Source organism: Lissotriton vulgaris, chromosome 1_1 (assembly GCF_964263255.1).
Source record: "Lissotriton vulgaris chromosome 1_1, aLisVul1.2, whole genome shotgun sequence".
Classification (NCBI taxonomy): Eukaryota; Metazoa; Chordata; class Amphibia; order Caudata; family Salamandridae; genus Lissotriton; species Lissotriton vulgaris.
The window spans coordinates 995,457,510-995,485,231 of record NC_141685.1 but is presented as its reverse complement, the minus strand read 5'-3'; the positions used below and the strand labels follow the sequence as shown (position 1 = coordinate 995,485,231).

General features: G+C 43.5%; 1 protein-coding gene across 1 annotated transcript in view; it reads right to left on the bottom strand.

Annotated features, from left to right (window-relative positions):
• Positions 1-401: 401 nt before the first annotated feature.
• Positions 402-27,722, bottom strand: part of NOTCH3 (notch receptor 3) — a 201,063-nt gene continuing 173,742 nt past the window's right edge. Inside the window, exons 25-34 of the mRNA XM_086927998.1 lie at positions 20,610-21,166; positions 19,211-19,534; positions 18,005-18,153; positions 17,605-17,821; positions 15,303-15,387; positions 14,419-14,584; positions 13,221-13,525; positions 10,436-10,583; positions 9,813-9,910; positions 402-6,828 (exon numbers count right to left, since the gene is read on the bottom strand). Of these exons, the coding sequence (XP_086784124.1) occupies positions 5,413-6,828; positions 9,813-9,910; positions 10,436-10,583; positions 13,221-13,525; positions 14,419-14,584; positions 15,303-15,387; positions 17,605-17,821; positions 18,005-18,153; positions 19,211-19,534; positions 20,610-21,166 (3,465 nt within the window). The 3' untranslated portion in view covers positions 402-5,412. The remainder of the gene's footprint in view (positions 6,829-9,812; positions 9,911-10,435; positions 10,584-13,220; positions 13,526-14,418; positions 14,585-15,302; positions 15,388-17,604; positions 17,822-18,004; positions 18,154-19,210; positions 19,535-20,609; positions 21,167-27,722) is intronic.

Genomic DNA, 27,722 nt, shown 5'->3' with positions numbered 1-27,722 from the left:
GCAGACGAGAACTAGGGGCAGGAAGATTGCTGTAACCTGGTGTTGTGTGTGAAACTTGAGTGACAGTGAGTGTTGATAGAAGTTGACCAACCGCGAGTAACTGAGGGGGACTAGTAAGGATGGTTCTCAGATTCTTCTCCATACTAGTGGATAAGGAGAAAGACTGACTATGGTGCAAGCTGAACATTTCCCTCTTTAGATAGTTTTAGGGTTTGATTCTGAAGTGGTACTTATCCTGCTCAACAGGTACAGACCAACAGGAGACCTATGCATTTCTGCCTTGTTGGGAGATTAACAGTACAAACTCAAACTTGAAACATCAACTAAACGGATATAACTAGAAACTCAGCAAAAGCAAGGAACAACTTCAGAAATGAACATGCAAACAAGGTCTTAAATTCTTTGTTAACTAAAACTTTATTTAGTGGCAACATAGTTACATTTTATATGTTGCATTAAGAAAAGACTTGGAGAACTTTCTGTACAAAATTTAAAGCTACATGTATTAAACTTGTATTCAAAAAATAAACTATTAAAAAAGTAAAGAAGCATCTACATTGTCTATTAAGAACAGCCGACGCAAAGGCAGGTCTCATCTCATGTGAGTAAAAACACGAATAACAGAAAAAAACAGGAAAGAAGGAGTACAATTTCAAAAGGAGCTGCCATCTGGGCAAGTGGTTGTCTGCAGCGTAGCTCTGTAGAAAGCTAGACAGAACATCAGGAGGATTGCAGGGATATAATCAGAGAACAGTCAATGGCACTAAAAATACTTCTGGGCTTTGGCAGGTCTGTTCTTAAACTAAAAAAAACTACAGGAAGGTTCTTTTGGATGATTTAAATGTAGTTTACTTTTCATGGTGGTCAGACACCCACCCCAACCATGCCGATTGCTGTAAGTTCCATGGCTAATGGGCGTCTGAGGGGAGATCAGTTTGCTGTACAAGAAGTTGCCTCAACATGCTTAGAATATCTCAGCTATGGAACAAAACACTTTCAAAACGTAATTCTCCAATATGTCTTTTCAAACAGTCTATGCTAAAAGATTCCCTAGTACCCATTCCATAGAAATCAACTTGGGCTCCTTCTTGAATGCCAGGACGCTTTCATAGCTACTTCAGAGATTAATTTATGGGAGGGCAAAAAAGAATTGAGTGAGAGGTTTGGAGGCTAGGTATAGTAATAATTGTGCGTGCAGGGTGACCAGAATGTAGAACTACAGTGAATTCACATTCAGAACTACTGCTGTATGGAAACCCATTGTTTTGCTCCAGCACACGATTTATATAGATTCATAGCCAGGAAGTAGCTACAAATGTCCAAAGATAGACAACTACAATCGGATGATACATATTTAAACATGTTCAACCACATTAGGCATCGTTCTAAGAGACTGAATTATACAAGCAGCTATAATGGTAAATTCTGACCCTCATTTATGAAGTTAATGTGTGCTTTGGCAAGAAAAAAATAGAATAATTGAGTTGCACTAATTGCAGTATATCGGAGTTCTCTCTAGTACAAAAACAGTGCAAGAGACTTTAGGAAACGAGAAAACTGATGTTTAAATTTCCAGTCTAAACATGGAAATGAGTTTCCTTTACTCTTTCAGTGCATCAGCAACAGAGGTCCTTTTGAAATAGCGATTTGGCAGTTCATAAGAATTCAGTTGTTTAGAATATTTTGCATCTGAGATGTATGGCAGAGGGGTGGATTTTAAACACATAGATAGGTTACGAATATTAAAGAGTTTTGGAAGTTTCTCCTCATTAGCTGAGATATTCATAGCATGTTTGTTGGTAGATTTCTTGCTGGTGAAGCAGTCTGTGGAATTACACCTAATGCAAAATAAAGACACCTTTTAAGAAAAGTACCAAGTGTTGGTTCTGTTTCAGCCATAAAACCTAGAACTAAAGCACTCTCTCTCCCCCTAGCTAGCCTGTTCCTTCCTGTGTGCTAGGAATGGAGGGCGTGGGAAGTATTGCACAAATCCTGCCTCAAATCGTCTGGCAAGATCTTAATATAATGACCAAGTAGGCCAAGTCCAACTAAAATACAGGGGCTAAGGTAGCGACAAATTGTATAGAATATATTGCTTTGTATACATTTAAGGCACAGAAACAGCTACTAAACTTTTTTCAGATGGCAACATAAGTCAATAAGATTCTATTCCAGGGGCTCTTAGGAGTTCCATGGGTGCAGCCTCATTGACACAATGGGAGCATTTTGCTCCTCTAGAGATAGTTCGAGGGCACCACTCAAGGACGCCCTCAGTCAAAGTACCATCTGGATGTATTATCAAGGTGGCTGGTTAAGACATAGGTCCAGATGGGCTGAACCCTGGATAGCTACCAAACTGTGTAACCTAATGCCATTTAAATTTCTTGTGGACACATTTATTGTATAGTTATCCTACAAATCGGATTCTCGTGGACCTACATTGGACAGCCAACCCCAGCAACCCAAATTAAACCTTCCCTGAAACCCATTGTCAGGTTAGTGAGACCCTTTATTACAAAGAAAATGGAATGTGCTAACAGAATTCCTAACATCATCGTAAAAAATATCATACAATTACAAAACAAATTGACGCCACCGGCACACATCCATGTTTGTTCCTGAACACCATTCTTTCACATAAGCAACCTCTGGTCAGAGCAGCGAGCGGCAGTGCTTGTAAAGGTGGGACTATACCAATCATGTCCCCAGGGGGAAAAGACACAAAGTAGTGTAATTTAAAAAGTGTTCAAGAGAATAAGTTAACCTGGAATGCAGTGAAGTGCCAAGAGATGAGGGTGGGCTCGGCCTTTATATCATATATTTTTTAATATTCTTAAGAAATAGATATATTTTCTTTTATAAAAATGGGTATCATAATTCTGGCTACATGTACCACAATTCTACAATTTATAAAGCAGTTTATTAAAGATAAAAAATGTCAAAATAACAAAAATATAGTATTAGATGATAAAAAGGCAATAACAGTGTCCTGCTCACTTTTTCAATGTGGGAAACGCAGGAATGTTCCAAAGCCAATCCTGTAACCAGCAACTGAGTGCTATTTTACTCAGTGGGACCTCTGCAGTGTTGCACCATGGCACCACCTAACCACCAGAGTCTCCGCAGAAAGATTTTGATTGTCCACAGTTTCAGATGCATGACATGTGGCCAGCCACGCTCATCCTCTGGCTACAAAGGTATTCCAAAAGGTGATGCGCAGTCTACCACAAAGCAAACAGCATCAGTGACACTACAAGCCATTAAGAAGAACGTATACCTAGTACACAATTATAAACAAGGGCGATAGCCACTTAGACATTTCCAATCTTCACCAACATGGTTTGACCAATCAAATCCCATGAAACCAAGGGGTTAGCAGGAACAACTGCGCTTAGTTATTGTTCTACACAGAAATACATTTAAAACGAAGAAAGTTTCGACTGTACAGGTCACACTCACAAATACATACACTCTCACAGTCATTCATAAACATCTGTAAGCCTCACTTAAACAGGGCTGGAGCAGAGAGCACGGGAAAGTGCCATTTGCTGCTTTGAAAGAGCAGCTGAGGGATGCCCTGAAATTGAGGGAACCAACTTACGGTGCAGTTTGTTACCACTTCCCAAGACATTCAGTGAAGAATACTTCCATATTATTATTGCAAAGGAAAACGGCACAGAATCCTCACAATAACCTTTTAGAAAAAAGCCAAATTGGAATAAAACTGTCCCAGTGAAGTTGGGAGACCTTTGGTCCCTTCACTCAAAGTGCTCAGGCGTCTTGAAATATGACTAGTAAATCTGATTTTATCAGAAGGTCTGCTGTCGTGATGCCATTTACAGGCAAACACTGTTTTGTTTTTGGCAGCCTCAAAGGGTTGGTCATGGGATGCGCTCCACAGACGTATTGTGGAACATGGCAGTCAGGGCTGAAATAGTCATGGATTCTGGCAGTGATTTATCAAAAATGCACACTATCTTCAAATGGCATGTATACTGCTGTATGCTGGTGGCAGGTACAACTCTTAAAGATAATATTTAGAAGCTCATCAAGTACTGTAGACCTCTGATCAGGCTGCGGTAGCTACTTGGACGCTTTGAGTAACTAGGCATCCGCTCTATCCTCTTCGCTTTTACTGGTAGCTGTGCCCTGCACCCTTCAACACAGACAAAACCAAAAATAACCATAAGACCCACAGAGTCCAAGAATGCTCGATCGCTGATCGAATAATACTTAATATTGGTAGTGGTCGTTCAGAAGGCAGCATTAACGTTTAGCAGTGACATAACTGCAAAGCTTTTCCCTCGCCTTTTCCAGAGGTCTGGTAAAACTGTTTAATACAGTTACAGGTGGGCGAGCTTCTCCCCTTCCAAACATGACAGCACACAGTCAGAAGTAAGGAGACTCTGTTAAATAGTCACATTGCCCAACAACCAATCGAGTGGTTAAGGTACACTGGCGCACAACATGGCGCCTATGGCTGCTCGGCTAACCAGCTTTCAGATTTACTTTAAACCATTCGAAGACTGAACCTAGTCAAATTCTACATACCAGTAATGGCGGTAACTGTTGATCCATTAATAAAAAAAACCTCTAGAAACTGATCCTGAAACTGACCAGAATTGAGTCTACCCTCACCTTTCATTGGTAAGGACCTCAGCCACTCACATTGGAGTGTAATCTTTGACTCCCTCCCCCAAGGGACAGCATCAGAAGGTGGTAATCGGTTTGCTGCAACACTGCACTGTCTAAGGAGTTCTTGTTCAGTGCTTCCAACATTATTCAGGGCTACAGAAAAATGCTTCATTCTGAAACAATCTCCCTCTATGGACTTTGCCACAAACATAACTATTTCAACCCTGTTTACGTGAGGCCTCACATTGAACATACTTTTTTCTTTTTAATATTTGTTAAAAAAAAGTTCAAAGGAATTCTGTACGTACTATACAAAAAGGATTAAAAACGCAAAGGACTCCTTTGCTTTGATGTAGGTGCAAGTACAGTCTTGTCGCCACGTCAAATAGACACTTGCAGTGTTTTGTCCTGCTAGGAGGCACAAGTTCGTGCTGGTCACTCGGGCAGTGATAAAAGCAAGAAAGTGGCTAGCTTGGGCAATTTTCTCCAGCTTCTTACACCTCATTTTTTCAGTCTTTTCATCCATTTCGAAACTTTTGCGCATAAAGGATAAAAGAGAAAAGAGTGTCCGTCTTCGGAAGACGAAAGACTTCATTTTCAGAGCTGGCTACGATATCAAAGATCCTTAGGATTCTGGTTTACTTCATCAAACACCTTCCTGGAGGCAACGTGGAGGGTTTCACAGGAAACCTTTTCAACTGACAAGGCCCCAAAGAGTCATCTTCACTCCCTTGAAAACCAGGGAGGAAAAAACAGGGGTATTTCTTCACTGGGTCTTCATGCAAACACCTGTATTTTTGTGGCCTGTTCAGGCAGGTGGGAGATTTGAGTCTGAGAGGGCCCCACGATAGCTGGGCTAGGGGTGGAATCTGACCAGTCTGACATAGAGTGAGGAGAGGGGCTGGACCACTGCTCCGGCGACTCTGGTGATGGGGTTAGGTACGGATGCTCGCTGGGCATGTGCAAGTAGTGTTTGGGGCTTGCCTCCTGCCCAGGGTTGTAGCTGTGCTGTGAAGGAGGAGTGGGGTAATCCTCCATGGTCTGACCACTGTTGGTGTTGCTCTGCTGTTTGAAATACTGTGGCCGGTTACCTTGTGGCTCCTTTGGCGAGATGGGCTGGTTCAGCCTCTCTTGCATGTGCACCATGCTTTGCTGCATAGGGTGACCATTACTGTTAGCTTGCAGTTGCGGAGGATGCATCTGTTGGCCCTGGCCAGCTTGTGCCAGGGGCGAAGGCTGCCGCTGTTCAGCTGCTGGCTGCATTTTCACTGGACTCTGCTGAGCAAGGACTTGAGAAGCATGGACCATTGATAGGTGGTTCTGGAGCATCAGGCTCTGCTGGAAGCCTTGGCTATGTTGGTGAAGGTTAGGGTGGGAGCCTGCTGGGTGCACCACGTTGATGACCTGGCTGCACTGGGACGAGGGGATCCTGTTGTGCCAGTCAAATGGTACACTGACTGGACTCACCATGCCCAGGCTGAGCCCAAGACCATTGGCATTCACAATGCAGTTGGGCTGACGGGCCATGGATTGCATGTTTACTCGATTCTGCATGTTGTTCATAGAGAGCATGGCAGCATTCTGTGCAGAGGTCACTTCACCGATGTCACTTAACCTGGCCAGGGAGACTGCAAACGGAGCATCCATCATGCCATGGACGATTGGTGTCGATGGCATGGACATCGAAGCGGATGCCGGGTGGAAGACACCTGGCGATGGCATGATCGGGGATGTGGGGTTGGCAACATAGGTACGTGGGGAATCCAGTGAGTCAACAGGCGACAAGGTAACAGAGCTCTCCATGAGTGATCCTTGGCAGTCGAGGGTCAGCTTCTTGTTCCTACTCTTGTTTTCTTTGCCATCGCGGGACAAGTTGGCATTGCTGCCTGCGGCGTTCTTTGCACTGGGCCTCCTGGTTTTCTTTCCCTGTGGGGTTTGCTTTAGACTAGACATGTAACCATTGGGAGGGCACATTAGTGGCGACATGGTGTGGTTGCCCATAGATCCAGGACTACGCACAGTGTTGTACTCATCAAGCAATTGCACAATGTCATGGTGCATTCGCTCTTGCGCAATGTCACGAGGGAGCCGGTCCATGTGGTCTGTGATCTCACGGTTGGCAAAATGATCCAGGAGGATTTTGGCAGCTTCATAACTTCCTTCGCGAGCAGCTAGGAAAAGTGGAGTCTCCTCCTAAAATCAAACAACAAAAATATGTCAGACACTTAATTTTATTTGAGGCGAGTTAAATGTACAGAATTTAGAAAATCACCAGCTGATAAAAAGTAAAATACATTTCAATAACAGATGCCCTAGACCATGCTTAATACAATTTCTCTTAAGTTTTTTGAATGTGAAATGTGTTGTTTTGTGAACAGAACAGAGGATAAGCGTGCTATTCTCCTTTTACTCAAGGCAGGTCTCATCCATGTCCTCTCCACCCATCGCTCCCAACCACCCTACCCAATAAATGCGTTCTAAGAATGCAGGAGATGAAGGGAATTGGATCACGTTTTCATCATGGAATTAATTCTTTATTCATAGCCTTAGAATGATTACAGAACACCATCCTGGGTCTTTATTTTACACATTTTCTGTACTAGAATTATTTTTTCTTCTGCAGCTACAAAGGTCCTTGCATGGGAGAAGATGTGCTGCACTGTTCTGTTCGATTCTGCGTACTTTTTTTAAATCAATTTCTCCTAAATTCTGCTAGCTTGCAAGCATTGTTTTACTTTGTAGCAGAGGTTCAACAGCAGCGCTGATAAATCTAGAAACCCTATTCTTAGAGGAGGCCTAGGTGTAACACATTGGACCAGGTTACAATTCCCTCCAAACAAATTACTGGAGACTCTGTCTGTGCCTCAGTTTCCTCAATTGCCTTCTCCACACTTCTCAGCGAGGCTGCTGCATTGCCTTACATCAAATGGTTCTTAACCTTGTGAATTCAGAGGACCACCACTTAATCATTACTGGAACCAGAGGACCCTCACTAAATCTTTAATGGCGTCTGGGGAGCCCCACTGAGTCATTATTGGAAGTCACAGGGACCTTGACTGATTATTAAATATTCAACATTTTAACAGGAAGGTTTAGTATTTCAATTGAGGCCACTCATGATCCACAATGTATTCTATTTAATGCACTTGCACTCCTCCCACAAATCAATCTGAAGAAAGTAACATTGTTATCCTCCAATTTCAAATTCACAGACGGTTTTAAAATGTTCAACTTTACATTTTACTTATCTATTTCTATAACCTTTATTAATCTGCTACTATCATCTTATTTTCTAAGCACTCACTGACCCCCAAAGTAGGCTTTGCAGACCGCCAAGGTTCCCCAGACCGCAGGTTAAGAACCACTGCCTGACATCCTTACTCACTATCCCATGCAGTGGTGTTTTCTGGCATGGAGAATCCCATTGGCACAGTTCCATTTGGATCCATGGAATGTCTCAGAACATTGACACAGACTGAAAAAATAGAGCCTTTGGTACCAGAATTTTCAACTCTGTGGGATTCAGTGCTTATGGAATTATAGTCATCTGAGAAAACCAGTCATCCAACAGAAGACGCTTGATGACTGAGGATACTTAGACAGTATTTCCATTGGCTTCTTCCCTGCCAACTCAATGGGAGATCCTTTCAAGAGTTGGAATGGAGAGGATTTAAAATGAACTCCATATGATATCCTTTTTTCTATTGCGGAATCTACACCCGATGATGGTAAACTACCATTTGTAGATCCAATGAGTGACAGTCAACGAGTTAGACATTCTAGTTCAACAGGCTAAGCAGAAAAAAGTTTTATTTTTATGAGATCTGAACTACATTATGGTCCAATAAAGTCAATACGACATACACAGGCTGCATCAAGTGAAAATTGAGGTCTTGACACCAGCATCCAGAACAAGCATTAGCAAAGCCAACAGGTTTTGCCTATACAAAATCTATTGGCTCTGTCAATGTTTTTGACATGCTGTGCAACATTACTTGGCGTGAAGAAGAAAAAATATAGTACTAGAATGTAGCTAGTACGGACTTTATCTTAGCACTTTTTTCTACTTTAAGCCATGTTGCCCAGGAGCCTGTGCTGCAGTGCAAAATGCTTTTGATTTTTTTAATTAGAGCATGGGTTGGGATACGAGGTAGAGGAGTGGGAAACACAATAGAGAGCAGGATAAGGGAGGTGGGAAAAACTAAGGGTGGGTTAGAAATAGCAGCAAAGCGGGACGGGCGGGTTTAGAAACAGAGGAAAGCAGGAGGGTGACAAATGAAAAGGGCTTTAACATTAACTTTGCAGTGTCTGCATTATATAAACCTTTATAATAGATATTAAATAAAAAGCAAATGCCTTAGATCAGTCTTAACAACTTTTAGTCCTCCCAGTTGGCTTCATTCACTGTCTACAGAAAAAATTACAGTTTGTCTTTTCAGCGGTAGTTCTCGTAGTAACTATCTGTATTCTGTTATCTTCCCCATTGGGGGGACGCTTTTATATCTTCGTTTAGTTACCAACTGAAAGAGCTATACATTTACTGACCCCTACCTATAGAATCTCCCATCAGGCTTCCATGCAGACCAGACTTGTAATGTAGCTTAACAACCTGCCTCCTTACAATGTTGAATATGTATAATTGCCTCCCGCCAAACACTAAGAGGCGTTGTGTCCTACTACCATGACTTTCTATTAACGTAATTGGCAAAGGATCTGCATTTTGCGTCTCGCACATCCTCATTACAACCACCCTTCTGACTGGAAGAGATAAGATTCCGAAGGTACTCTACTTGGAAAGGGCAGGTCTTTCATGCAGCAATAGCTATGGTTATCATTTAACTGCAATTGCATACCAGACACCTACTCTCAAACCCCGATTACACATTTGTTTACCTTACAATTTGAGTCAACGCTATGGTATGTGTTTGCCCACAACACCAGTAAGCCTCCATACCAAAAGTAGCCATGTGACATAACATTCTAATTTATTACATCTCCTTCTTAATCACTGTACATTCCAGCACCTGTAGTCGGGCTTACATCACTCCACCCACACAAAAATGGACATGATGGGGAGCCGAGGCCAACTCCCAATTATGTCAAGGGAGCCGCGGGTCTAAAAGGTTTGGGAACCACTGATATAAATGGACACAATATGGCACAATTGAGTCACCCACCTTGAGATCCTGCATGTCTTTATTCGCACCATTCTTCAGAAGAGCCAGAGCAGCCTCCAAGTTGTTCACTGCTGCTGCCCAGTGAAGGGCAGATTTGCCTGCATGAAAAAGCCAGATAATGTCAGTGGTGGAGTCTCCCTCAAGAAAAGGCCAAGCAGGTACATCACTGCAAGAGGATTAAAATCAGACAAACAACTGCAAAATATGCTTTAGGAAGAAGTACACTACTCTAAAGCAACAATTAATACACGGTGCTCAACATTTCTGACCAATGCATAACCATGTCTGAACAAACATTCTGGCACACAGCGCTTGATAAAACATAGGATTGTCAAGAAAGGCTGTAGGTCATCAGACCGTTACACATTTATATCGGTCTTAGAGAAAAGAATCAGCAATGATGTCAGAGGATTAAAGGAGATTTTAGTAGCAAAGCACTGTGGTACACTAAGAAGAGGCACAGGTCTGTGAGGCAGATGGGTCATTTAGACTAAAAAGAGCGAGGATTTGTAGATGTGCTCCAAAATTTCCGAAGTTGAAGCTTGCTGAATCAATCATGCAGTTACCATGCTGGACCTCAACCCCATTGTGTTGTAAAGTGAAGTCCAGGGCCTCTAACTTACCCAGCTCATCCACAGCATTCACATCTGCATGGCAGGCAATGAGTTCTTCCACCATCCCCTCCACTGCAAGCCGGGCAGCCAGTATCAGAGCTGTTGAGCCATCGACCATCCTAGAGTCCAGGTCTGTGGAGCGGTTCCGGATCAGGATCTAAAAGTAGAAAAAAAATGGAGGCTATGTCACTGTATGGATACACTATACGTCTTTCTAGAGCCAAGCAAACATTTCAATAGAAGGACCTCATGCAGTAATTCATTATTCTCCATCTGCAGAGCTACCATACTACCAACTTTAACGAAAGGGTGACGGGGTGGGGTGGGGGTTGGGTTGTTAAAGACCAACAGTCCTCCCACCTTCAGCTGGTGTTTACACTGGACTTTACGGAGTTAAAAGATATTAATATGTTGCTGGTCCTACCGGTTTACCTTTGCAAGCTAAACAAACTAGGGTGATCAAAACAATGACCATGCAATTTGGCAATAGATAGCTAGTGGAAAGTGTGAACCTGTAGCAAGCGTTCGGTCCTCAGAAGTTATGCCGAGCTCAGTTGCACTACCAAGCAGTGCTAAAATCCTTGATAAGAGTGAGGAGCACAAGATGGGTGACGTATGAGATATGGAGGGATACGAAGGCTTGCATTGCTAACACATACAGACCACTTGTTAGGTCTTCCCATTTCAAGGGCTTAGTGGGCCTGTGAATGCACTATGAGACATGATACAGATAATTTTTGAACGTTTGATCTTGTGGTGTTAGGAGTAACCGGCTATCAATAGCACTAACACTCACGAAAACACAAGGTTGGATATCCTATTCGGGAAATTGAATGGCACTGGCAGCCAGTGGCCGCCTAGACATCTTTCGCTTGACTATCACAGTGGCAGAGAGCCCCTACTGCCATTATTAGAATTCTCATGCTTTCATTAGTTGGAGTTGCACTGCCACAGCATTTATATAGTGCTTTAAACACCTGAAAACAGGTCAAAGCACACTGGTGGGCTGCTATACTGTGGGCAAAAGTCAGGAAGGAGAAGCACTGCATTGCAGTGTGGCCTATGTGGAAGCAATTTGATATGTGCGTGACTGATGAGTGTTACTGGATTAGGTCACTGCGCCTAAGAGTGCAGTTAAATGAAGAAGGCTGAGGGCTACAACACATGTGCCTTATATTAATTCATAGCTGAGATAGGTTGAAAGGGTGTGGAATGCGAGTGTGGCCGAAGCAGGTGGTGTTCTGGTGTTGTGTGTGATGAGTAGAGGAACAAACCGCTCCTGTTGCTGTGATATGTAAGCTTTTCATTTGCACTTGCCTGTCATCCTAGGTAGGCAGAGTTTCTGTTCATGGTTAGCTTTTAGCTGTAGAGGAGTAACCCACATGAATGCAGTGGATTACAAGTAGGCATGGTAAATGTTCTACTTATCAAAAGCAAAACTGCTCACAAGGAGACTGGACTTCCAGGGAGAGCATTTGCCAGAGCCAGATGTCACCAGATGTGCTTAAGCACAGGAATGTTTTTGTTAAACACAGCCTCAGGGTAGAGAATATTTGTAGATGAAGTGGTGGAGCCATGGGTTCTAGTTGCAAGACCACAGCAACCCTTGCACCACAGCATGAAAGAGCTCGGTCTATTGTTGTCACTGCCTTATGGGGAGTCCAACTCCAGATGATGTACTACAGAATAGGCTAATATCTGGATACCTTAATATCATAGCTAAAAATATAAGGGATACAAATATCGAAATCTTATTGCAATTAGTGACGTATAGATTTACTACTCTTATCTCCATATCTATGTACTTTGAAGATGCTTATATCTTTGTTTTTTTTATATCGAGTTGGGTATAGAGAATCTATACTTCTTTACCTTTTGATATTTATATCTGATATTAAGGTACTGTGACATTTCCTACTTACTATTCTGGAAAAACACCATCCTGACTTCGAGTGAATCTGAAAATTTGATAACTTCAGTTGTCTTGTAGCATCTTAAACTATCCCAGTCTACAAAGCTTTACAGGCAACTGTGGCTTTCTCCACTGAGTCATAAGCAATTCTTCTCTTGCATGAAACTGATGTACAACCACATCTTCTCAATGGTTTAAATTTGCTTAACAGATGCTAAACACTACTGTCTCTCTACAGAGCCACTGTCACAACTTCAGAAAATCAGATCTCCTCAAGCCTGTATCAAAGTGCTTGATATTTTAGGCAATAGTTTATTGCAATCACTCTAAACATGAACCCGGACATGAACACGGACACCACCTGTATAAGAACAAGACATCCACAAATACTAGTACAAAATCGTTTCAAGATAAAGTGCAAAGGCCCTCTTCATGTGTACATGTTTAATAGCAGGTCAAAGTTTAAAGCTAATGCCAGGGCAGGTCCCCCACCGGTCTTTCATTCACAGTTTAACACTGCCCACTCAGGATACATTTAGTTATTGGAAGAGATGAGATGATGAGGGCTGCACATTTGCAGAAGGCAGTATAGAAGAAATTGAAGAATGGAAGGCACAACACATCAAACTAACAGTAAAGTAGGAATTGCAGTGACCCGTATCAGTGAATTTTACACAAACTCACACACCGTTTTTTCATTGTAACCTAGCACAAACTCCATTTTTGATTAATACATGGTTTGTTTCTTTGCTCCTAGCGACAGGTCGAGCTTGGTAGGATTATTTTATTTGTGGTAAGCCCTCCGGTCACTGTACATTCAGACAAATGAAGACATATCTGTAGATAGACTGGCTCCTGCAATTTGGTTTCTTTAATGCTCACCTGAAACACTCCTTGTGCGTCTGCTGCCACAGCAGCATGAAGTGGACTGCGGCCGGTGTTGTCTTGGGCATTAGTATCTGCACCTGCATCTAGTAGACGTTTGGCTGCATCCGCACGGGCATAGCGGGCTGCAAGGTGGAGGGCAGATTCCCCTGTGCGATCTGTCTGCGCTCCAAGATTGGCACCTTGACAGATGAGATCCGAGATGATGTTGGCGGATGAATCCTCAGCTTCTTCTTCCTCATTGACATCCACTTCCATCCCACCGCCACAGAAGGAGGCGAGCATAAGCGGTGTGAACCCATCTGCACACGAAGATCAATGTGAGTAAAGACATCATTGCTTATGAACACACTAGTCACTTGCCCATGGTGGCAACCTTGAATTTACTAAAGCAAAACACACATTAGGTAATGCTGCCCCTCAAATTATCTCCCCTCCTCCAACGCCCAAGAATATGAAGCAGTTATACATCTACACCAAGATGGTTGCAGGTAACATGCTGTAACTTGAGATCAATTAACTGTGCCTTTTATTGTACAAAAAGTCTAGATAGCCTCCATGCTTTACACAGACCAGGAAGGGACATGACTGGTATTCAAGTACAGTCAAAGTGTGATAATGAGGGCAGAGTCAAGTGAACTGCAGCACCGTGAGGTGGACTGGATATAGGCAATTCCAAAATTGCAATTTGAGGGCAAATCTGAACATTCCAAATAAATGTGGAACCGTTTTCAAACATAACAATAATACCTCTACATCTGAAACATGTATAATAGATAGTCTTTGCCACATCTGTTAAAGTCAGTGGCATTTTTGATCAGTCTCTGGGGAATCAGCCTTGTCTGAACCCAGTTATCCCACTGGATAAGCAGCTCTGGAGAAGGCCATCCCACAGGGATCCAGAAATGTCATCAATGCACCACAAAACTGTTCAGCAAAAGTAGATCAATGTGCACAATGGCTTTTTTTTAAAAGCAATAATGGGAGGGGGGGGCATGGCAGATTTTACGCTTGAGAAAGGGATTATCCCAAGTGAACATTCCTAGGACTAGATGGGTAGATTGGAGTAGACTTGAAAAGCTCCGACATTACATATATAACGGAAGCTAAAATAAAAACAATGGAAGGATTGCTACTGAAAAAAAACCACAGATTAAATCAAGACTCTGATATTAAATAGGGCCACAGTACTCACCAGGACCTCGGACGTTCACATCCATGCAACCAGAATCAAATTCACCCTGAGGTGGCGTCAGGGCCATGGATGGAGTCATCCGGATGTCAGCTGCAGCCAGATGATGCGGTGTCCACTGACGGCAATCCACAGGATCCTCTGCTTCGGACAAAAGAGCATCCTCCATCTGGAATCAGAAGCCAGAAACCCCTCAGTTAGCGTCTTTAGTTAGCTAGTTAGTTAGCGGTGAAACATAGCACTTGCTCCAAGATAGCTACATCATTGATCTTTCTACCTACTTTTCCAGCATAAGTAATGATCGATTTTTCTTCTATCATCTAGAGATTGAAGGACGGTGGATGTTGTGGCTAAGAAGAGAGCTCTCAACAGACTAGTGACAAGGCACAACTCAGAGGGGCTTCTATTAAATAACCAGTAAAAAGTAATTAAGCTTCTTTGTTTAGTAGAATGCTTCAGAAGAGTAATAAGAACAAGGAAAATATTTGTACAATCCAGTCCAATTACAAATAGAGTTATACACTACAACCGTGTCATAAAATGGAAGTTACGAAGGAATTCATTTCGAAAAGGTCTGGCCTGTCAAACAGTGTGGAGCTGTTCAGTTGCCTGGCATAATATAAATAGGTTACTGAGTGACTAGAGAGCCCACTGGTACTTCTGCTCTGGGATGGGAGTACTGAAAAAACAGGCAGTACTTGCAGACTAAATTGCAACAATGTATTGCAGTGAAAAGGGGAAAGTGGCAAAGTAGAGAAGGGAAATGCAGACTTCGGGGCAAGTATGCCTGGATACAAAGTTAGCAGCATGCAGTCAAAGTGAGGGAAAAGAGTGTAAGGAGAGAAGTCTTCAAATGAACATAGGTTGAAAATATGTTTACATCATACCTTGAGTCTCTTTGCTTCAGGGCAATCTGTGTCGAGCCATTCATCCGAGTGATCACCAATCAGGCTCTCGCCCTTGCAGAGGTCGCTAAAAAGACATTGGAGTTGAAAGTCAGAAATAATAGTAATTGCACTGTTTTCCTATTCACAATGAGCAAGATAGTAGCAAGAGCTATCAGATAGCAACCTTGTTACCTTCCAATGTTTTAAAAGGGAACACTAGTAAAATATTCAGTTATGTGTAATGCTTATTCCTTTAAGGATCAACCACAGAATGAACCAGGTAACAGTCCTTTATGCAGCAGGAGTAGATTACTATAAAACTTTTTTTATTAAGCTGCACATTTTTAAAAGATATACAGGCTACTGTTCTTTTCCATCACAGGAGTTCCTCTGACTTTCATAAAATATCTCCATCTGAGTTTGGGATCCCAAAGAGATTAAATAGTTCAAATTTCACTTTTGGAAATATATCAAAAACATACTGAAAGAAAGCAACATGTTTTTACTAAGACTATGAGAATTAAACTCAGCCGCAATTAAATATATTGGACAGAACACAGTTCATCTTCGTATTTTCGTATTTAGCGATGAAGAATCCCTCCATGCAATCTGCCCTTTTAAGTGTATTTCTCGCTAAAACAAACAAATGATTTCTCTAGGCCTTCTTTGGCTTTTCTTTTCCATTTTTTGAAACCAAAAAGAACATCTCCCGTCTCTCCAACTGCTATGCCCTCTCTTTTCACTCAATGTCCATCTTATGGTGGAAATAATTATTGGGGCACACACTTTGTTTTGTCCGTCACAGATTCTCACATCCTTGAGGAGTGTTATAGACCTCATGAGCTGACCTATTGTGGATAAGAGCCAGTAGGAGTTTGCCTCAGGGCTACGTAGGGCGTTTTGGGGAAGAGAAAGAAGCAGACTTAACATGGCTTCAACTCTATAAAATAGGAAAACAAGAGAATATTTCTCTATATCAGCACTCAGTTCGGACTCCCGTCCTCCTTCCCTCCGAATAATGGTGCTATGCCTTTATGCGTATTGCTATGAATGCTCTGACCAATTTCAAGTGTACCATTTGTCATAAAGGGGCAGCTTGATATTGTATGATGTGGCAGACTGTCACAACTTCAAAGTCAGCAATGTTGAAATCCACAGAGAGAAAAAGAGGTAGGGGAATGCCCCTGTCTTGTGTGCAGGAGGGGCCTTCCACAAAGGATGTCCAACCTCTGCTTCCTAAAGAGGATGACTTCGTTATGATCTCAACACCCACAGCCCCTGCCACACCACAACTGTGCCATGTACTGCATCCAGCATACAACCACTTGGTTGTGGATTCTCCTCCTCAAAGAGTGTCCCAAAGCAACATTTTTCCCGGGTGAAAGATCCTATCGGGAGGTCTCTCTTAAACGCAGGTCCACACAATGGAACATCACATCAAAGAGGAGGAGAAGATGCAGTCACTGCAACCAGGATAGAAAAACAATCTCTATAATAAAGAAACTACCCTCTTTCTCAAGAGTACATCCCATCAAGGATCTCACCAGTGGATCTTATAATGACATCCCATAATGACCTGCTGGAAATATGAATACAGACACTTCACTTGCAGCAATGTATTAATTGGTGTCCATTATTTCTTTCAGCCAAAGTACCACACAGGGCCAATAGTTCCTCTTGTTCCGCAGCCATTTGGAACTTACAACATGGGTTTTTTAACCACATCCGCGCTCAGAGAATTCTCCTCCTGTGCTCAGATTTACAAAATCCCATGTTTCGTGACGAGCTGGGCTCGGCATCAGCGTGCGAGGAGGCTACGCCATGACGAGCCCAGCTCGTCATGAGCCTGGAAGGGGTTAATGTAGTCCTATCTAAGGGTTACCAAAGAGTGTTGCCATAAAAACAAATATTCTGATCAGAACGATCTTAAGGGGATAAAGCAGCACTACAAAGGATGTTTGGGCCACAAAGCAACCTGACCCAAACATAGAAAGACTTGATCCGATCCATCCACACCGGCAACTACTGTCTTCTTGTGCGCATATTAGGAAAATGCTAAATCACAATGTAATGCTTCCTGAACTTAAGGTTACCTTGCAGCACTCTGAGGTGGACCAGACCTCTGGAACTATAACTCACAAGAACTTCATGGAAGTTTTTTTTCTCGTGTAGAGGGGAGAATCTATCCGAGAACATTTTACTTTTTTTCTAGCGAGACAGAGCATTTTGAATATGATATACTGAGTGTGTTAAAATTAATTGCTATCTTCCCTGTATAAAAGGACTGCAAAGTTGTTCTTACTTCAAGCCAAGGGCGTCCTGTCCGACAGGTTCACGTCTGTTTTTGTTGCTACTTTCCTTCTTCGGGATGAAGCCTTCTGGAAACCAGAGTGTGCTGTGCTCACGTTTCCGACGTGCCACCAGCACTCCGAGCAGCAGTATCAGCAGCAGAATCACAGCAGCCACCACAAGCAATGGTAGTAACCGCAAGGGGTCATCGGTGGTTGGGCTGTCATCACCTGTTGGGAGAGGGGGAATGATCACAATGTTACCGTAAAAAAGTTTTAAAAAATGCAGTCAGTTAATTCTGCCCTTCAAAGCAATGATTTGAAAACAAACACACTGAATAGTACACAATATCAAAAGACACTGCACATCATGTGTCCAACTCATCTTCACACAAGCGCATCCCATATACTCACCCCAGACAGCCTTGATGGGGTAGGGGACATTTAGTCTCTCAACCGCTGACAGGGCTGCTAGGTAATCAGCAGCACTCTTCGCATCAGGGAAGCATTTATCAGATTCCTGGAAGCACAGGCGATTGTCAATCTCCAGACTCACTTTGGATCTATGATGAGAAAAAAAAATACATGATAAAGCAGTAAAATCAGAGCTCCAAAACAACGGTAACAAGCAGGTATAACCAACTAGGCATGGAGAGCCAAGAGAGTTAATGACTTGCAAATATCAGTCGTGGATTCAGTGTACTGTGGATCAGTGTCTAAGAACAGATAGCAGTAGTGCTTATTTACCTCCAAGGTGTGTGGCCAAACATTGTTGTTTTGAGGCTCAAACCACCTAATACTATTTGCAATCTAGAATAATCTTGCGTCTGGCACAACCTCCAGCACTCAGTTCTAAGTTATCCCATTATAACAGGTCCTATAAAGGGCCCGAACATCCTTGAAGGTCGAGAAACATTAATAAATCTGACAAGTCTAAATACCATTTTTTTTATAATTGCAAAAATAGAGGTCCATAGAACATTTCAATGCCCAGATCACTTCTTGTGGCACATAAACATGACCCAAGTTTTCTACACCAATTGCTGGTCATTTGTAAGGTTCATATATTTTGCCACCAGTTTGTTACTGGGCTACAATGAGTCACTCTCCACATTAGCTCGGTCATCATTTCAGAAACCCTTTCTTGTAACAAGTCCCACTGATAATAGGGATGAAAAATGTAACCGAACATCCAAGTGTGCCATAAGCCAACATATAATCATACTGCCCAGGTTTGGTCTTCTACAATGCGCTTGGTTTTTGGGGAGTTCTTTTCTGGAATATTCTATCATGTGGATTCTAATCACATCTGCTTGTGTAGGGTGCAAAAACAGCACAGTTCTATATCACTCATGATCACCAGAAATTTACTTTTTGGTGCTTGGAAACTTCAACATATCAAATAACATGCATATCTAAGGCTGAGACTGTGGCAGGTGTAGCATGGAAATGACCATTTATCGGATTTTTAATCATAAACACTTCTTTCATCAAAACAATCAATTAGCCATCAAGAGGAGTCTAAAGCCAAGCTATTTAACAGATCAACTATGTATTGAGAGGACTATTTAAGGCTGCCAAAAGAAAGACCTGAGAAGAGACTCAGAACAGCACACTTACCCTATGACTTCTTTTTCCAGCTCCCTCTTTTGAAGACGGGAATCACTGCGATAGTAAGGATAGATCATGTATTCGCCATTCTTGTCAACGCGAAAACGGAGAGAGGTGTGCAAGACAGCGCCGAGCTTCTGCAAAAAGGCATTGCTGGTACGTAGAATCTCCTCTGGTGGAAGCAACACAACAATAACTAGGATACCATCGGCCAGACGCTCTGGGACCTTTGCAGCACAGTCCAGCCCATCCCAGCCACACTCCTCAGTGTTACAGCCCTGGTCGCAGTGTCCATCTTTGAAGTGGTTGATGCAGTATTGTTCATATATGGGGCTATAAAAAGGGAAAAGAGAGAGCAGTAAATAAAGGTACGCAAGAAAAGTAGTGTGAAAAATCAGGGGACAACAAAGAACAGGTTTGTAAAAGATGCTGACAAGAGGAGCACTGACAATAGACAGTAGCATACTGGGAAAACATTTCATAATTATTTTTTAAATGTTTTTTTTTTCCTTCTAGCTCTAATGGAAGTCTGTTTTCAAAGCCTGTGCAAGAGACTGGCCTATGTTTTACTTTATATGTATCACCCTGCTTGTGTTACACCATACTTAATTAGATCACAAGCCACACAATTTTCATGTGCATTAATTCAGTGCTTATAAAGGGTATCTCACCTCCGCAATGTCTACCCACATCTTGCTAATGAGCTAATTACATGTGAAATGTCCTACAATTATAAGCAATATATATTTAGGGAGTGGTGTAAACCAGAAGATTTAACGTAGCCCTCACTTCTCCATTAAATGCTATAGTTATTATGTGTAGACTCAGACTTTTATATGATGACCCTGCCCTCTAACTTTACCACCACCTGTTTTACAATGCTCCATGTGAGATGCCCTCCACTTGTTGGAGAGACCGGAGAGCTACTACATGGCAACTACGGCTGTACCTGTTGCTAAATCATCCTGAAGGTACCATATGCCCACTACTGTCAATGTTACTGGCGTAGCCTGGTGGTGCTTATTTGTTACTTCAACCAGAAGCACATTCAGCTCTACAACATTGCCAGCATCACTGTGGAAATTGGAGACCCATGCTGAAAGTTTTCACTTGCCAACTAACACTACCCCGCTCAGGCATCCTAAGGGTTGCCCATGCTCATTACTGCCTATCTAGTGACCACGTTTCTGACTGACACCAAAATACTATTTTGGATGTCTGCATCTGATCAAGCTGATGCAAGTTGCCATTATAAAACCCAAGTACACTTAAGCTTAGCATGTCACATACACAATGCCCACTGTGGTGTCACATGCTCACTACCCCACCTGTCTCTAAGGCAGCAGCCTATTGTGCTGCTGGACTGAGCCACATGTTATTGTGTGATGGTGTTCAGGTTGAGCCTTACGTGCAACTCTTCTCTTGGCTCCTGCAGTCGAAGTTGTCATACAAACATTCCGGAGTGTTGCACAGCTCGTCACACTGGCTATTGTTAAACAAGCGCCAGCACTGACGAGCCTCACAATTTTTCCATGGGTCATCCACAGATAGGGAACAGTCCCCACCATCCCACTGGCAGGACTGCACGTTGCACTCTTTGTCACAATAAGAGTCTCCAGCCTTGGCCCGACAGTCCTCTCGTGGACACCGCTGCTCATGGACAGGTGGCTCAGTTTGTCGCGGGATGAGTAGACGTGTCCTCTTTTCGCACCTCATGCCTGTGAAGTCCTGTTGGCACAAGCAGTGGAAATATGGGAAGCGAGACATCTCCTTACAGGTGCCACCATTGTGACAGGGTACACTGGCACAACTGCTGTTGCCACGGATGTGGCAGCTAGAGCCGATGAATCCAGGCAGGCAACTGCACCGGGCACCCAGGGAGGTCTGCAAACAAGTGCCTCCATTGAAGCAAGTAAGTTCATGGCAGCTCAGTAGATTTCTCTCACAGTTGGGTCCGGAATAGTTCTGAAAGGAAAAACAGGATTTAAAATGATTGAAAAAGGCTAAAAGCTTGTGAATAACTATTGGCAAATTAGATAAGCATGCATACTGGAAAGAGCTCTACTATCCAAGTCAAACATAATGCCTCTAAGACAACCCCACATGAGGGACCCCACCCTTCCCCAGTATCAGTGATGTACACCAAAAAGGATAATGTTACTTACCCAGTAAGCATCTGTTCTTGGCATGTGGAGCTGTAGATTCACATGCTTTTCATTCTCCTGCTATCTAGTGTTGGGTCCGGATGTTTGCACTTTCCTTTTCTTCGAAGAAGTCTTTTCCAGTCATGAGGTAGGGGACTTCTCCTTTTGGTGATAGTGTGCATGGGCATCGACTCCATTGTTAGACTGTTTTCCCACAGACGGTGAGAATGGAGAGGCAGTAAAGAATAGAGATGTCCATGCGTATGTATGTAAACTAAAGCGAGAACTACAGCAGGTACAGGTACCCGGGGAGGGTGAGTTGGTTGTGTGCATGTGAATCTACAGTTCTACATGCCAAGAACAGATGCTTACTGGGTAAGTAACATTTTCCGTCCGAGGCATGTGAGCTTTAGATCACATGCTTTGCATAGACTACATAGCAGTATCCTCCCAAAGCGGTGGCTATCCTCTAGCTGTTGGAGTAGCCTGAAACAGTGTTTTAAGCACTGCTTGACCACATTGGCTTGTAGTCTCGCTAACACAGCTACACAATAGTGTTTGGTGAGTATGTGCAGTGTAGACCGTGTTGCAGCTTCACAAATGTCAATTATGGGGATGTTTCCTAAGAAAGCCATAGAGGCCCCTAGCTTGTGAGTAGAATGCGCTCTAGAGGGTACAGGTGGAGTCCTCTTTGCTTTTGCATAGCAAGTTTGAATGCACTTAACAATCCACCTTGCAATACCAGATTTGGAGATAGGATCGCCCTTGTGTGGTGGTGCAAAAGCAACAAAGAGTTGTTTAGTTTTACAAAATTATTTTGTTCTTCTGATGTAGTACAGGAGTGCTCTTCCGACATCTAAGGTGTGTAGAGCTCGTTCTGCAACAGAATCAGGTTGAGGAAGGAATACAGGTAATTCTAACAACTGATGTATGTGAAATGCAGATATTACCTTAGGTAAAAATTTGGGCTTGGTACGTAGAACCACTTTGTCTCGGTGTAGTTGGAAAAAAGGTTCTTCTATGGTTAGTGCCTGTAGTTCACCCACTCTCCTCAATGAAGTGACTGCAATGAGGAAAGCGGATTTCCAAGAGAAGAACTGTGGTTCGCATTTGTGCATGGGTTCAAAAGGTGGGCCCATTACTCTTGTGAGGACTTTGTTAAGATTCCACACTGGAGCAGGTGAGAGTCTTGGTCTTACGACTCTTTAGTCCTTCCATGAAAGCTATTGTTACAAGTACTCTACATAACAGATCCTGCCTATTTTGTAGATATGCAGCTACCGCAGCGAGGTATTGTCTGATGGAGGTGTAAACCAATGCGGACTGTTGCAAGTGTAACAGATAGCAGATTATGTTTTGTATGGAAGCATCAAGAGGGTTGGTATGATTGTCATTGCAATAAACAACAAAACGATTTCACTTAGCTGCGTAACAGGCTCTTGTGGTAGATCTTCTAGCCTCCCCAATGATAGTCATACAGTCTGGTGGAAGGTTTAAATAACCAAACTCTGACTTCAGGAGCCAGATCGTGAGGTTCAGTTGCTTGGGATCTGGGTGTAAGATTTCTCCATGGCTCTGTGTGAGGAGACTGGAGGTTAAATGCAGCTTTGGATGCAGGACCAGAGACCGCTTCAACAGGGTTGCAAACAAAGGTTGACGTGCTCATGTGGGAGCTACTAGGATTAGTATGAGACATGTTTGCCTGAGCTTCTGAACCACTAATGGAATGAGTGGGAGAAGTGGAAAAGCATAGGCAAATATCCTGGACCAGTTAATCCATAGTGCATTGCCTTTGGATTGCGGATGTGGGTACCTGGAGGCGAAGCTTTGGCATTTTGCATTTTGGTGTGTGGTGAACAGATCTATATGAGGCACTCCCCAAGCATGCAAGTATGGGACGAGAACTTGAGGGAAGCTCCCATTTGTGTTTGCCTCTGCCTGCTGAGGAGGTCTGCAATCTGGTTTTTCACTCCTGGGAGGTGTTCCACTAGGAGAAAGTTTGTGGTGAATGGCCCACCTCCAGATGTCTTGGGCTAGGTGGGACAGGTGGAGAGAGTGTGCTCCCCCCCCTGTTGTTGTATGTAATACATAGCTGTCAAGTTGTCAGTACGAACCAAGACTGCTTTGCCCTCCAGGTGAGTCTGAAACACCTGAGAGCTAGAAAGATTGCAAGCAACTCTAAATGATTGATGTGAAGCAACTTTTTCTGTTGGCTCCACAGGCCTTGCACTGTGTGTTGACGAAGATGAGCTCCCCAGCTAGTGGAGGACGCGTCCGCTGTTAGTACTGTCTGTGGAACCGGGTCAATGAAGGGACGTCCTTTTGATACATTTTGTGTGTTCCACCACTTCAGAGAGCGATGAGTACGACTGCTTACCAACACTAGATTGGTTAATAGACCCTGTGACTAGTTCCACTGACTGGCTAAGCATTCTTGAAGTGGACACATGTGCAGCCTGGCATGGGGTACGATCCTGATGCAAGAGGCCATCATTCCCAGCAGTTGCATTTAAACCCGAACTGGAAGCGATTGATTGGGTTGAAACTGGAGAACTAAAGCCTGAATCTTGCTAATTCTGACTGCGCTGGGAAACGCCAGAGCCTTTTGAGTATCTAAAGTGGCTCCTAGGTAGTTCTGAGTATTGGCTGGCTGGAGATATGATTTTTAGCACATTGACTGTGAACCCTAGTTGATGTAGTAACTGAATTGTCCTGAAAGTGTGCTGGACGCATTGCTGGTACGTGCTGGATTTGATGAGCCAGTCGTCCAAGTATGGGAAGACATGCATGCTTTGTCTTCTCAGGTGAGCAGCTACAACCGCCAGACACTTTGTGAAGACTCCAGGGGCAGTGGTGACTCAGAACATGAGTACTGGTAGTGTTGAGCCACTAACACAAACCTGAAGAATTTGCAATGAGCGGGGTGGATTGGAATATGGAAATAGGCTTTCTTTAGGTCTAGACGAGATAGAAAGTCACACTTTTGCAGACGAGGTAGTACTTGTTAAAGTGTTACCATGTGGAACGATTCTGACTGTATGTAAAGACTCAGTTCTCTGAGATCTAATATTGGTCTGAGAGAACCATTTTTTGGGGTATTAGGGAGTAAAAGGAGTACACGCCCAACCCGTGGTGTTGTGGTGGTATGGCCTCCATAGCCACTTTCAAAATGAGACTGTACCTCTTGTTTGAGGAAGTGTAGGTGATCTGGTGAGAGTTTGTGGGCCTTTGGGGGAATGTTTGGAGGAGTGTTGGTAAACTCCAGGCAGTAACCAGAAAAGATAATTTGTAGTACCACTTATCTGCTATTGACTGCCAGATTGGTAGGAAATCTGAAAGTCTTCCCCCGACAGGTGTTGAGTGTTCGGGGGGGAAGTGTAGGCAAGTCACTGTTTTGTATTGGAGGGGGAGGAGCGTGTGTTTGAACCACTACCCCTGCCTTTGCCATTGTTGCCTCTGTAATTCCCCGGAAGTAACCCTTAGAGACAGAAGTTTGTTATTGCCCTTGTAGGGGGAGGTGGTCTCCAAGGAGGTATTCTTGGAGCCTCCGCTGTAAAAAGAGTGCTGAAAGGAACCTCAGGTTGTGTTGACTGAAGGGCTACCATGGATTTGGCCGCTTCAGTGTTTTTCTTTATCTTTTCCAGTGAAGAATCTACCACTGGGCCAAAGAGGTGTTCCTTGTCAAAGGGTGTGTTTAATATGGAGGTCTGAACCTCAGGTTTGAATCCAGATATGCGGAGCCAGGCTTGCCTCCTTAAAAGGCTGCTGGTTTTTACAGCTCTAGCATCAGTGTCTGCAGCATCTAGGGAGCACCTGATTGAACGTTTGAAATAAGTTGTCCCTCCCGCACTAAGTCTTGCGCTTTAGATCTATGTTCTTGGGGCAGAAATTGGATCAACTGCTCCATCTAGTCCCAGTGCGCACAGTCGTATCATGCTAGCAATGCCTGAGTGTTAGAGATGCACCAGAAGTTTGCTGCCTGAGAGGCCACCCTTTTCCCAGAAGCATCAATAAGCTTAGATTCTTTATCTGAGGGTGGAGCATCTCCTGTAGTTTGGGAGTTGGCTCTTTTCTGTGCGTTGGACACAACCAGGGGCTCCAATAGTAATTGTCCCCTCATACATTGGGTCAGATGGTGCTGGCTTGTATTTCTTATGAACTCTAGGGGTAAGATTATGAGCCCTGACAGGCTCATTAAAGATGTCTACATGCCTGATCATCCCTTTGAGCATGGGTAGTGTGTGCTGAATTTTGTGTGCTGCTAAGGGTTTCAAAGAGGAAATCCTCGTTGAGGGATTCTTTGTGCAGCTGCACCCGATGGTATTTGGCAGCTCTACTCAGCAATTCAATGTAACCTATACTGTCGTCCGTGGCGAGGTCTGCTAGTGTACCCTTGTAAGTTTAGACTTACAAGTCAGGATCACTGCCTGTGGGCAAATTAGTGTTGTAGTCGTCCAATGGGTCTGTAGGTACTGGCTGATTATCTTTATCCTCATCCCCACTGCCAGCCCCTTCATCCTGGTTGTCAGGTCTATGTGGTAATGAATGCTCAGGTGAAATTGGTAAAGAATGAAAATGAGGAGAAGGGGGTGATGGAAGAGGAGGAGAGGAAGGGTTAGTTCCAACACTTCATAGGAATGTGATATTCCTCTTCAGTCTCAGTCTATCTTTTTAAAGTCACTTTGGCGGTAATGTATACAGTCTTTGGATGAATGTACAACACCTTCTGTTTCAGGTCCGACTTGTCGATCGGAGCGTCAAAAAGGTGCTTTTTTGGGAAATTCAGCACGTCTGACTGTTTCGGCGCCGGTGTCTTAGGCATTAGTGTCTTCGGATCCGAAGTGTGGGTCGGTGCCGAATGGTGTGGGTCAGAGCAGGACTTCGAAGCCGAATTTGGAGTAAGGCTTTCTGGAGCTGGTAGGCTTCGGTGCCAAGCCAGAAGGCAGGGCGTCAGAAGCGGGGTCTCAGGCTGACCGGAGCCAGAGGGTACAGGTTGGACCAGGGCCTTCTTTCTGCGTGGAGGTGGATCTTGGGACGAGGGAGGATCTGTACTCGCAGTGCGTTGTCCATGCGGGAAGTCTTCATCCTGGTACTCTGAAATGGAGGTCGGTTCCTGCTCCTCCACGGCATCCCGGGCCTCTTCGTCCGATTGTTGCCCGAAGATGTCTGGAATGGAGCCTGTGTGTTGGCTCTGTATGTCGCAACATCGAGCCCGACGGTTGCGAAGTGTCTTCTTGGAGCGGAAAGCCTGGCACGCGTTGCACTCCTGTTCTCTGTGCTCCGGAGACAGGCACAGGTTGTACACAGAGTGAGTCGGTGTGCAAAAGCCAAATTCTATGCAATAGCTTCATAGTTTACAAAGATGGTGAAACTGCGTGGCCGGTGCCGGACATGTGGGAGGAATTTTGTGTAAGGTGTGTGTAGGTGTGTGTGTGTGTGTGTGTGTGTGTGTGTGTAAACAAGAAATGAGGAGCAATCGACCAAGGACACATAATGGCTGCAACTGTACTGGAGCACGGCATGCCCATGGCATCAGTTCAGAGATTTCGGTCTTCAAGACAAATGCTTGATGGTGACGGATTCTTCAGTAGCAAATAAGCTTAAAATCAGCCCCTACTTTCACATTTAGCTTAGTTACTCCAGGGTAGGGGGCATTTTAGCAGTGTACTTGATACTGGACTATTACTTCCTGGTGCTACTACAGGATGCAACTCTGGAGCCTCAATATACTTAGACCATCTCTTGGTTTGCTAGCCACTAAAGGTATTTTTTGGAAGCTACGTTCTCATCCACTGTCTGGCTGCAATGCAGGCAGATTATGCAAACTGGTCGCTTTGTCTGGGCCTGTGCACTTGTCAGAGAGCTGCCATGCGGATTAGGAAAACAGATGAGAAAAAGCAATTTTGGGAAAGAAGTTAAAAGCAACTTCTCTTTTCAAAAAGGTCAAAAGATGTAAGGAAGCCATATGCTCCAAAAACAGATGCTTAATACTGAAACAGATAAGAAGGCAAGGCATGCAGTTCAGATAATCTTCACAGACTGGAAAAACTAACGGGGGCAATCAGAGATGGAATTACACTTGAGGACTCTGCGGTAGCTTGGCTTCCTTAAAGTGTCAGTCTAATACCTCAATACCGTGGACAAAATAATGGATAAACCATGGATAACTAAACGATCAAGACTTTTAGTCTCCAGCATTTTCCTTGTTTATTTTCTTTTAAAGTGGGTTCATTACAAAAAAAGCAGTTGTGCTTGGAAGTTGTATTTTTGTTGAAATGGACTATTTAAAAAAAAAAAAAAGTTTACGTATTTGAACAATCAAGCCAGGAAAAAGTGTATGATACAGAGGTGCACAAACACCCAACTAGTGTTATGGA